The 12,265-nt window shown below is 32.7% G+C and overlaps 1 protein-coding gene across 1 annotated transcript in view; it reads left to right on the top strand.

Annotated features, from left to right (window-relative positions):
• ZC2HC1A (zinc finger, C2HC-type containing 1A) overlaps positions 1-11,207 on the top strand; it is a 53,856-nt gene extending 42,649 nt beyond the window's left edge. Inside the window, exons 8-9 of the mRNA XM_011989070.1 lie at positions 6,514-6,621; positions 10,834-11,207. Of these exons, the coding sequence (XP_011844460.1) occupies positions 6,514-6,621; positions 10,834-10,999 (274 nt within the window). The 3' untranslated portion in view covers positions 11,000-11,207. The remainder of the gene's footprint in view (positions 1-6,513; positions 6,622-10,833) is intronic.
• Positions 11,208-12,265: the final 1,058 nt, after the last annotated feature.

Genomic DNA, 12,265 nt, shown 5'->3' on the forward strand with positions numbered 1-12,265 from the left:
GCCTCCTGGGTTCAAGTGAGTCTCCTGCCTCAGCCTCCCCATTAGCGGGGACAGGTGTGTGCCACCATGTCTGGCTAATTTTGTATTTTTAATACAGATGAGTTTTCACCATGTTATACTGGTCTCAAACTCCCGACCTCAAGTGATCCACCCAACTCGGTTTTCCAAAGTGCTAGGATTATAGGTGTGAACCACTGCACCCGGCCAAAAGATGATTATCTTTAATTCCAGGAAATTTTAGAAGTATAATGAATCACAGATCTTTTAAATAAATATTTCCCCATTTGAATTGTTTCCTAGAGTTTACACAGTTGTACCTTATTACCAGTTTAAATGGATAGCTCAGCTAATAATTTTCAGTAGCCGAAACTATCAAATATCAAAGATTAGTTACTATTAAAAACATGTTTACTTTGGAGATCAACTGTAATACACATAAAATTAGAGCAACCAAAGGCATGTATGGAGCATTTTTTAATTTAAAAAATTGTATTTTGTTTCTCATACCTTATTAAAAACATTAAGAAGTAAATGTCTTTAGTTTTTGAATACATTTTTATATGAATAGGAAACATGCTGTTTTCATAATCCAGTCTTTTGATGTGTGTGAATTGAATTTGTGTGGAATGTTATGTAAATTTTTTTGAGCTTGTTTTTTATTGTTGATCTAGAAATGCTTGTGATAACCTAGAATTCCAGAGCTTGGCTTCTTATGTGAATAACAATGATTGAAGATTTTGGATAGGGAGCTAACTTTGCCATGGAATTGAGGTACTAATTATTTGTGTAGGATCGATGAATTTAGGATCAAAAGTAGAGGTATGACACATTTCAAAACTGCCTTAGAGCAGGGGGGTGTTCAATCTTTTGGCTTCCCTGAGCCACACTGAAAGAAGAATTGTCTTGGACCACATATAAAATACACAAGCACTAATAGCTGATGAACTAAAAAAACAAACAAACAAAAAAACAAAAATCTCATGATGTTTTAAGAAAGTTTATGAATTTGTATAGGCCCCCATTCAAAGCCATCTTGGGTGGCATGTGGCCTGCGAGCTGCAGGTTGGACAAGATTGCCTTATAGCATCATAACTACAGTAGTGTACAAAGATACAAAATACCATCTGGTAAATTCTTTTCCCAATATTATTTCAGAAATCATCTTTTTGTTATATCTCAATCTACAGTACTTACTACACTCCTACAAGGTACCTAGTAAGCCACACTAACATTACTTATTTCCTAAGTGAATTCACTCTCCTGGTATCAACAGTAAACGACATTTCCTATGTTAAAGTTTATTTCAAATCAGGGATAGGTTGATGTCATCACCATACTCATTTAGCTGTGAGTATTTTGAAGGCCTGCAAAAGTATTATATATATAAAATCTTGATTGTTATTGAGATTTATAGGTTTTGTTTTTGATAGCCTAATGGCAACTTAGAATACGTTATTAAGTCATTTTAGCCTAAAAATAGCATTCATTAACTTTCAGCCTAAGTAACATTTGAGTTGTGAATGTACATGTGTGTGTATATATATGCACACATATAAATCGAATTGAATGTTACAGGTATGGTTCAAATCATTATTGGAACCCGTCCTTCAATTAGGTTTTCAAAATCTGAAAATATTGGCAATCTTTTTATATATGTAATATTTCCATTAGATAATTAGCTTTCAATTAGATAATTACCTTTAGATTTTTATTATATTTTACACATCTTTCTTAAACTGAACTTTATTGTATCACATGTAGAATTTGACCATTTCTTATCATATAAGAGGAGTATGTTTTTAAAATATAATAAAAGATTTTCTAAATTTTACTTTCAGTAATTTTTTTCTGAGAAAGAAAAATTTTGCTCATTATTTTCAGAATCACAGATGCCTTTTCTTAGATAACCACTGTTTGGAACAAAAATGTTTTGATAATTAAGGATTTAGAATAAAATCTGAATGTTTAATTAAAATTCCAATAGATGGCTTTCTTAGTACTTTACCAAATTAAAAACAAATTTTAACTTCAAATATTTTAGAAATTTTACTCAATACATCTATTTAATGAAGGCTGCTTTTAAGAACTTTAAATCCTCACATAAACACCACCACCTGCAAAGCATTAATATAAACTTTTTCAACAAAATGCCTGCTATGTATAAGCTACTGAAAGAAGACAAAAATTAATAAAATGTATCCCTCCTCTTAGATATCTGTAATCTAGGAAAATGAACACATCCTTTTCAGACACTAAACTCCATAAGAAAAAGCATCAGATCTATCTTATTTACCAGCACATCCTCAGAATGTAGCACAGTGCCTGACACATAATAGATGCTCAGGGGTTTATAGTCAGTGAATAAGTGAAGAAATGAGTGAGCAAATATCTCTTAAAAAGGATGGACTTTTAAAGTTAACAAGCAGTGATGTGTTATTCAGTAGGCAAATACGTTTCTTTCCTAATTTCGTAATTCAATTTTCCCTGCTTCCTACTATGACTAGATGTTGGTTGGTGATAGTTTATATGATTCAGTTATTTGGTTGGTTGATTTAAAACAGTGAAATATCCTACAAACCTGCAGTTTGTCCTGCTATCCTCTAGATGGAGATCCTTTATAATTTTGGTCAAAATGTGTGTGTGTGCATATATATATATTTAGATGGAATGGCGCCTTACCATTATTACATGTGATTTTTAGAATTGTCATCCAAGGTTTTTTTTCCATGCCAAGTCCTGTTTTACTTTGGATACATTTCAGAAATAAAGTCACTTTTTTTGTGAGAAGTTGGTGGAGTTAGAAAGTCAGATGGGGTAAACGTTATTTATTCAATTCCTTATTTTTGGAATTTTAAAAAGCACAGAAATAAATAATATGAAGAATAGAGAAAGTTTCTCTGAATTCAGGGAGGAAGAAAAATTATTTGTGAATAACAGCATTCAGTTCACTTCTAGCTTCATGATTTTTTTTTTGAAATAGTTGTCCTTCCTAAGTTTCTTCATTGATTCCATTGCCCTGCTGTGTATAATTTAACATTTGTTTGGATGTGTAGGGTAGCCTGTGTAGTCAGAATTTTCAGACCTAATAATGGACATTGTATGAACTCTCTCTGAGGATTCTTCTGGACATTAGTTCTTACCTTGACAGTCAGATAAAATTAAGGACTTGGGGAGTAGATTTCTGTTAAACCAGAATAATGTCTTAAAAAAAAAAAACTTTATATAAAGAAACAGTAGCAATCGCCTTATGGGTACACCTTTATATATTTTAATAGTAATATGGACAAGTTAGGCCCTCCACTTCGAACGGGAAGACTTGTGCAAAGGTTGTATGACAGTGATACAAAATCAGACAGTGCCATCAAAAGACATGAGTTATTACCTGTTTACAAGTAAGTATTTGTAACTCAGTTTGGTTAATATTTTTCAGATATTTCCTTAAAAGCTTTATGTAATGGAATAATGTAAGTTTTACTGTCCTATACTTAAAAAAAAATCTGTTTAATAATTTCTAAGCCAAAATGTGTTGAATAATCTAGGATTTAAAACATTTTGATTTTTAGTAAGCATTTCTGTTGTACTAAATAAAACTATTTTTAGATTATATATTTATTCCATTAAATATTAATTTTTGGAGATTTTAAATTGCAGTCTCATTTAATTGTTTTTTATTAAGTCTTTTTAGTAGTAATTAGGATTTTTTTTATAATAGTAGTTTTAAAAAGTAGTGTTTGGGAAAAATAATGTCTCATGCAGTTTATAATATTGTTAGATTATCTTTTAGATAAGCATATTGTGAACTATTATAAAAAGCCTGGAAAAAGAAAAGATTTTAGGAAACTTTCAATCCAAGGGTCCTTAGTCTTTTTGTTAGATGGTTGTAAATTCCACCTACAACCGGGAGAGTATGACACTGCCAAAGAGTCAAACTTGGGAAAGAGTATGACACAGCCAGTTTTGACTTGGCTGGCTGAAAAGAGTGTGTGGCAATGGCAGTTACTTTGAAACTCTAGAGCATGAGCTTTCAAGGTTTACTAATTTGGGTCTCAATTGTAGCCCGCATTTTAAATATGATTTTAGGACCTAAAAATTAATTTACCTATTAATGGTGGAAAATATTAAACAGAGTAACTTAGTTAACTTTTCAGCCAACACCTACTACAGCAGTCTGCTCAGTATATATGTATGAAAAGTAATAACAAATTTAACTAGGTAAATAAAAATAAGAGAAGTCTTTAAGATACTAGCAGTAGCCATTTGCTATTTTTAAGTAGTTAGTTATAAATCTTAGCAGGTAGAGTTTCTGCCGTGAGCCGTTTTTCATTTTGCTGATTCTACTGTCAGAACCCTCTGATGCAGATCTCACAGTAACAGTGACTAGCAGTAAGATGGATTAAGTACAATTCCAAAATTAAACCTTCTTAATTATTAATATGAGTTGTAACAGGTAGATTCTAGATACAGAGTTAAGAGTAATGCTTTGCAGATTCTGAACAGAAAGAAAAATTTGTGGACTGTGTAAGAATGGGGCAAGATGTTTCAAGTGATCAAGGCCGTTCTATATGTTACTAAAAATAAATAACAGGTATTTAATATTGGTAGCTATTAATGATGATAATCTCTTATATTTTCCTCTAAATATAAATATTTTGAACAACCTCAAGTTACCGATATGGTGACATGTGTATATATTCATGGGTGTGTTTGTATTGTTCGTATATTTCATTCACTTAAGATGATTCTATAGCCGCCCTCCCCCCCAAAAAGAGTGTTCTTCCTATTTAAATGCCATTTTTTGACAATGATTCCCTAGAGATTGAATTTCTAGAAAGAGACTCTAGTAGTTCTACAACATCCCAAAAGAGGCTATACACAAGAGTAGAGTAAACCTCATGAATGAACTTGGAGTGTGCATTTGAAGAGGTGCAGGGCATTCCATTCATGCACCAAAGTGATTCTTTGCTTGTTGAAGTTTAGAAGTAATTTAAAGAAGTAACCATGCAAAGCAACCACTTTGAATGACAGCATTGTATATTGAATATAAGTTCTGTAATACAGCCCACTGAAGTTCAAGTACTGCTGTAGCCACATAGTAGCCTCACAATTTATATAATCTCTTTGAACATGCTTCCACTTTAAAATGGGAATAATATCTTCTGGGATTTGGGGGACATTAAGTAAGGCATGTGTAGTACCTGGCTTCATATTTGTCTTGTAGTGACTGTTTGAAAAATAGTGGATGTTATTACCTGCATGTACTTTGGAAGCAGCTATTTACAATTTTAGGGTACTCTCTCCTACTTTGCCATGCAAGTAGAGTAAGAAGAATTTCCACTAAAGTTTAAGAACCTCTAATCTGGAGGTATTTTTTTAAAGTATTCTACTGTTCATATAACACAACACTGCTCACTTGTGAAATTTAAAGATTTGGTTAAAGCTCTATAGAGAGGGAGGGAACTATGCTTTAATGAACATCTAAATCCTAGCTTTGGAACATACTAGCAGTGTCACCTTGGGTAAGTTACTTAGGGGTTCTTTGCCTCATTTGTCTTATCTGTAAATGGAGTTATTAATGCTATCTATTTCATAGGATTATTAGGATAAATAAATTTCTATGGACAAAATAGAATTGTACTTGACATGGAGTAAACACTATTATTATAAATGTTAACTTGCAGTGGCAATAACAGTAGTAATAGTATTAGCATCAACTATCTAAATGTTTATATGAATTGTACTTTTTATCTCATAACCTTTCTATGAGTGATCATTTTATAAACAGTGAGACTCAGACTTACTGTCACGACACTGTAAGTAGCATTGGCATTTGAATCTAAATTCATTTGCATTCCCAAGCCTCTACTTTTAGTGTTATATCATCATCATTTAGCTTTCTAAACCTTCTTTGATTCTTAAAGTTTCAAAATGGAGACTCATGGATGATCCAACCAGAAGTCCCTCTGATTTCGGATAGCCCAGACTGTGCAGTTGGTAAATTAAATCTTTAAAGGGAATATTATATTAACTCATTTATTTTAGTTGCTGCTTTTTAGAACTTTCATAAATTGATTATTATTCTTTAATGTGACTAGCAAAAAATTCTTTTTTTAACTACATCGTGTATGCTTAGAATAATAATGAAACTTGTGTGTTTATTTAACAGTTATCCATAACCATTTATCAGAACATATGTTTTGAGGGAAATATAAATTTAAACTGTTTTTAAAAATGTGTCTTTCAGAATAATTACCTTATAAATTTCATGTAAAGCATATATACATATTTTAGTTGATTTTATTTATTATCAGAATAGTGTTAGTAAGTGCAAAATTCTTTGGTTTATCTTTAATATTAACTGCTATTTGCTTTCAGATTTAAAATAATTATTGGGACTTTAATCTTTTGAACTTCTCTGAAGCTTCTAAGTATTCTTTCTAATCATGTGAGTAGGTAATTTGAGAAATGCATGCTCACTGTTCAATACTTTTCCATTATTTTTTCTTTTTTTCATAGAGCTAATGTCAAACCTCGAAATTCCACACCACCTAGTTTGGCAAGAAATCCTGCCCCAGGTGTGCTTACAAACAAAAGAAAAACGTATAATGAGAGCTACATAGCCAGGTATGTTTAGCTCTGCTATTCTAATAACTAAAATAAAAATGAGTATATGATAGTTTTCCCAGGACAATATACAAAAGTAAGTAACAAGCTATTTGTAGAAAAGCTGATTTTTTTTCTTTTAATATGGCTTTTAAGATGTACAGCTCTGATGGATTTGGGCAAAGTAAACTGAAAACCTTCTGTAAAGGATTAACCATTCTACATGCCACTAAGAACATATGTGATTTATGGGAGGAGGTCAGAATATACACATTAATAGTTTGGAAGAAGTTCCAAACTTCATGGATGACTTTGAGGGGCTTAAGACTTCAGTGGAGGAGGTAACTGCAGATGTGCTGGCAAAATAGCAAAAGAACTAGAATCAGAAGAGAAGCCTGCAGATATCATTGAACTGCTGCAATCTCATGATAAAACTGGAATGGATGAGGAGTTGTGATGGCTCACGCCTGTAATCCCAGCACTTTGAGAGGCTGAGGCAGGTGGATCGTCTGAGGTGAGACTAGCCTGGCCAACATGGTGAAACCCTGTTTCTACTAAAAGTACAAAAATTAGTCGGGCGTGGTACATGCCTGTAATCCCAGCTACTTGGGAGGCCAAAGCAGGAGAATTGCTTGAACCTGGGAGGCGGAGGTTGCAATGAGCTGAGATGGGGCCACTGCTACAGCCTCGGTGACAGAGCATGATTCCATCTCAAAAAAAAAAAAAAAAAAAAAAACGGTTTCTTGATATGGAATCTACTCCTGGCGAAGATGCTGTGAACATCGTTGAAATAACAAAGGATTTAGAATATTTCATAAACTTAGTTGATAAGGCAACAGCAAGGTTTGAGACAGTTGACTCCAATTTCAAAAGAAATTCTACTGTGGGTAAAATGTTATCAAATAGCAGCATCACATGCTACAGAGAAATGATTCATGAAAGGAAGTCAATCGATGTGACACACTTCATTGTTTTATTTTAAGAAATTACCACAGTCACCCCAACCTTCAGCAGGCACCATCCTTGATCAGTCAGTAGGAATCAACATTGAGGCAAGACCCTCTACTTGCAAAAAGTTTACAACTCCCTGAAAACTCAGATGATTGTTAGAATCTTTTAGCAGTAAAGTATTTTTAAATTGTGTACATGTATACATTGTTGTTTTAGACATAATACTGTTGCACACTTTAAAGACTACAGTATAATACAAAATTGTATATGTACTGAGAAATCAAACAAATTCATGTAATTTGCTTTATTGCAATATTTGCATTTTAGCAATGGTCTGGAACCAAACCTGCAGTGTCTCCAAGGTATGCCTCTACATACCTTCTTTATAACATAACAACTTTAATATCATACAGCTGTCTTGTACAGCTATCTGTTCTCCACAAAATTAATGCATAAATTTAGTGAAATTTTCAAATGAAATTCATGCATCTTGACAAGTTGTTTTCAAAATGTATACGAAGCACAAAAGCCTAATAATATTAGCCAGGACAAGTTAAACAGAAAAATGTGTGAATGATGTATGAAGCCACAGTAATTAAGATGTGATACTGATTCAAGAATAGACAAACAGAACTCTATCAGAGTGGGGTGGTAAGCAAGAGACCCCAACCTCATAAGTAACTGGAAATTTGCCACATTTCAGAACTAGCAGTACAGATTTGGGAAGTGGGAGTGCTGGGGCTATTGGACATCCATCCATATGTAGAGAAAAACTTTCTTCCTCATATCAAGTATAAAAAAAATCAGTTACATGTGAACTAAATTAGGCCTAAATGCAGAAAGGAAGGCTATCCAGATTTTAGAATAAAACAGAAGAAAGTCTCATTTTCATCTGAGTTAGGAAAGGATTTCTTGAATAATTTAGTGAATGCAAATTGTATGGCAAAAGATTGATATATTTAATCCTATTTAAAGGAAAACTAGTGCTGTAGAAAGCTCCATGGATAGAATGAAATAGCATGATAGCTTGAGAGAGAATACCTACTATATACATAAACCAACAAATTAGTATCTAGGAATTGTGGGGAATTTCTACCAATAAAGTTTTAAAAAACCCATACAGTAGAAAATGGCTTTGGGTTTTGGTGGAAGTAGGGGATAGGGAATAGTCAGTTCACAGTAGGAGAAATCGGAATGGCAAAAATAACACAAACATATGAAAAGATATTCAGCCTTACAAGCAATCAGGAAATGTACATTATATCAGTGGTAGGCTACCATCCATTTCACTCTCATCAGGTTAGCAAAACCAAAAAACTCTTCACAGTACGAATTGTGTTAGAAAATGTAAGACACTAAGAAACCTCATATACTACCATTGAGACTATAGATTTGCCAGCCATTATGTAAATAAATTAGGCAATATCTAGTTAGGTTGAAGTTTTAATATTTATTAATGTTGGTATGTGTGTTGAGTTCCTTGAGTGTGTATACGCTAACACTGAAATGACCTTTTATTTTTTTAAATAGTTCTTACATACATTGTTGGCAATAAAGCTGACTTATTTCCCCTTGGTACTCTTTCTTGATTGGGGTTATGTCTTCTAATTCATTAGTGGGTCTTCTTTGTGGTTTAAATAAATTATGCTTATGCTATAAATTTGCTCTCAATATCTAAGAGTATATTTCTTGATGCAGGACATTTAGCTTTATTTTTGTCTCTTTTAGATCCCTAGTGCCTTTTATTAGAAAATTCATGGGGAGGGGGCAGGAGGGAGGGATTGCATTGGGAGTTATACCTGATGTAAATGACGAGTTGATGGGTGCAGCACAGCAACATGGCACAAGTATACATATGTAACAAACCTGCACGTTATGCACATGTACCCTACAACTTAAAGTATAATAATAATAAATAAATAAATAAATAAAATATAAAATAAAAATAAAAAATAAAGAAAATTCAGTGTTCATTTGTTTGTTTGTTTTTGTCACTCCTAAATTGCTTGTATGAAAGATGCACTCAAACTAGGGAGCACCTAGAATTCTTCAATAACTACCTCTGTGGATATAAAAAGAAATTTATTTTTTCCAGTAGTGTCATGCTTATAATTGTCCTAGCAATGAAGAGTTCCTTTTCTGGGGACTTTAAATTAAGTATCATGTTCTCAGACGAACACATGCCAGGAGGGAATGTAAACATATTTCTATAGGAATCAAATAGCTGTTCTTCCAATTAATTATTTCATCAGTAGAATCTGGATTTCTTTAATGACTGACATTTGTGATAAAACCTTTATAATCTCAAGCTTTTTGCTCTAAAATGTTGTTATGGTGTATAGTTCATCTAGCATCTACTTTACCTTTATTACTGTTTTGTTAGTAGATAATAGAGACCTCCCTGTGAGGGCATGCATAAGAGTTTGTTATTTATTGCATTACAATAATTTAATATCATTAAGTAATAAAATTAAAGTAAATACTAGAGGTATCACCTCACAGTCCTTGTGACCAAGGAGAGAGACTTGAAACCTAAGGATCTCTTATCTTTCTTCAGGGTTGTGTTCTAGTTTTCTCTTTAGAGATGGAAAGGACATCATAAATGTTCATTCTGCTCCCAGTGTAGTAAATTCCTAGCAGAAAGAACAGATGGAAAGTGATGTGATTTGGATTTGTGTCCCTGCTCAAATCTCATGTCATATTGTAACCCTCAACGTTGGAGGAGGGGCCTGGTGGTAGGTGATTGGATCATGGGATTGGACTTCCCCGTTGCTGTTCTTGTGGTAGTGAGTTCTCACCATATCTGATTGTTTAAAACTGTGTAATACCTGCCCCTTCTCTTTTCTTCTTCTGCTCCCACCATATAAGACATGCTTGCTTCCCCTTTACCTTCTGCTGTTGCGACTTTAATTTTCCTGAGACCTCCCCAACTAAGCTTTCTGTACAGCCTGCAGAACTGTGAGTCAGTTAAACCTCTTTTCTTTATAAATTAACCAGTCTGAGGTAGTTCTTTATAGCAATGTGAGAACACACTAATACAGAAAGCATGGCTGCATTTAGTTATGGTAAATTCTCATAACACAGATAAATATAATGTTAAAGAAAAAAATGTTAGAATTATAGTATTTACTAACAAGGATTTTTTTTTAATTTGGACTAGAGGAATATTAAAAATGAGATTAAGCAGGATAATTGTTATATTTATGCCCTGTTTATCCAAGCTTATGGGTTGAAAACTACTGATATGATCTTTATCTTTTCATTTTTTCATTACTTTTTTAGGCCAGATGGAGACTGTGCATCTTCCGTTAATGGTGGAAATATTAAAGGCATTGAAGGAAATTCACCTGGAAACTTACCAAAATTCTGCCATGAATGTGGGACTAAATACCCTGTAGAATGGGCGAAGTTTTGCTGTGAATGTGGCATTCGAAGAATGATTCTATGAATAGAATCTCAAAAAAAAAAAAAAGCCAAGTTCAGAGTTTATGATGATTGCTGCTTGGACAGCTAGAGCACATCCTTTAGTTACTTTGTGCTAAAAATACTCAAAATACCATTTCCAGTAATTTTGGAGCATCATCTTTTGGCTATATAATGTGTGTGTGTTTATATGTGTATATATACTGTATATAATAAATATCTGATACCCCAGACTGTGTCATTCAAGGAAATACTTATCTGTCAGAAAATAATTTCAAATGGAACAATTAATTTAGGTGTTACTTTTCTGTTGTTAAAGCACATTAAGTACATTTCCACAAACTCTCATACTCTAGTGCTTAGCCCTTCAGGCTTTAGGATAATTATAACTTTCAGCAAAAAATTTGAGTAAACATTTGTGTCATTGGTGCCTATCTTCAGATAGTATCATAGTAGGATAGATGCTGGGAATTTTGTAATTGAAGAGAACGGTTTTAGTTACCATTAGGTGTGTAAGGTCACTCCTGTAGAGCATGTCAACAAATTATTTTATAAATCTTAAAAACTAAGAGAAAAAAAAATCCTCTATTATGTAATTTAAACATCCTACTTGTTTTGTAAAAATGTAATTATGCAATTTCCTTTTCAAAAACACAGGACTAAAAATACGAATCTATCTTATTCTATTTATAACAGATTTTTTTTACTTCTGTATGTATGCGTTGAACATATTTTTTTACTTCCAATTGTTTCTAGATTTCACTTTTTTCTTCCTTTTCCATAACCCATGAAGATAGTTTTAATTTGCTAGTTCATTTTTTGCTGTATTTGAAAATGAATTATTTAATATAGAAGGCACTGAATTCCCTGCAAAATCTCACATGTTTAAAAACATGTAATTGTATCTGAATTTAGAATAAATTATGCTAATGCATCTTAAAACAAATAACCTCACCTAATCATAATAGTTATGGTAACCTAATCATTAGTGCAGAGCATGCAGATAAAAAATATATGAAATTTTTTTTTTTCTTGAAAGTGAATGTAGTTATGAGTAGGTTAAGAGAATATCTAATTTTCCTACTCATATTTTCATCTTTAGCGTTTAATGTTGAAACGCCATTCACGTCACAATAAGGACCCACTGAAAATGTATTGTTTTAATGCATAACTGACATCTAATTAAACATACACACAAATTTAATTATTTTTTCTCTTTAACCTGATCACGACACAGCTCTTAACCATTGTCACTTTCAGTATAGCATAGTAGTTAGTAGTAAATTTCCTT

Source organism: Mandrillus leucophaeus, unplaced genomic scaffold (genome assembly GCF_000951045.1).
Source record: "Mandrillus leucophaeus isolate KB7577 unplaced genomic scaffold, Mleu.le_1.0 Scaffold346, whole genome shotgun sequence".
In the NCBI taxonomy this organism is placed as follows: Eukaryota; Metazoa; Chordata; class Mammalia; order Primates; family Cercopithecidae; genus Mandrillus; species Mandrillus leucophaeus.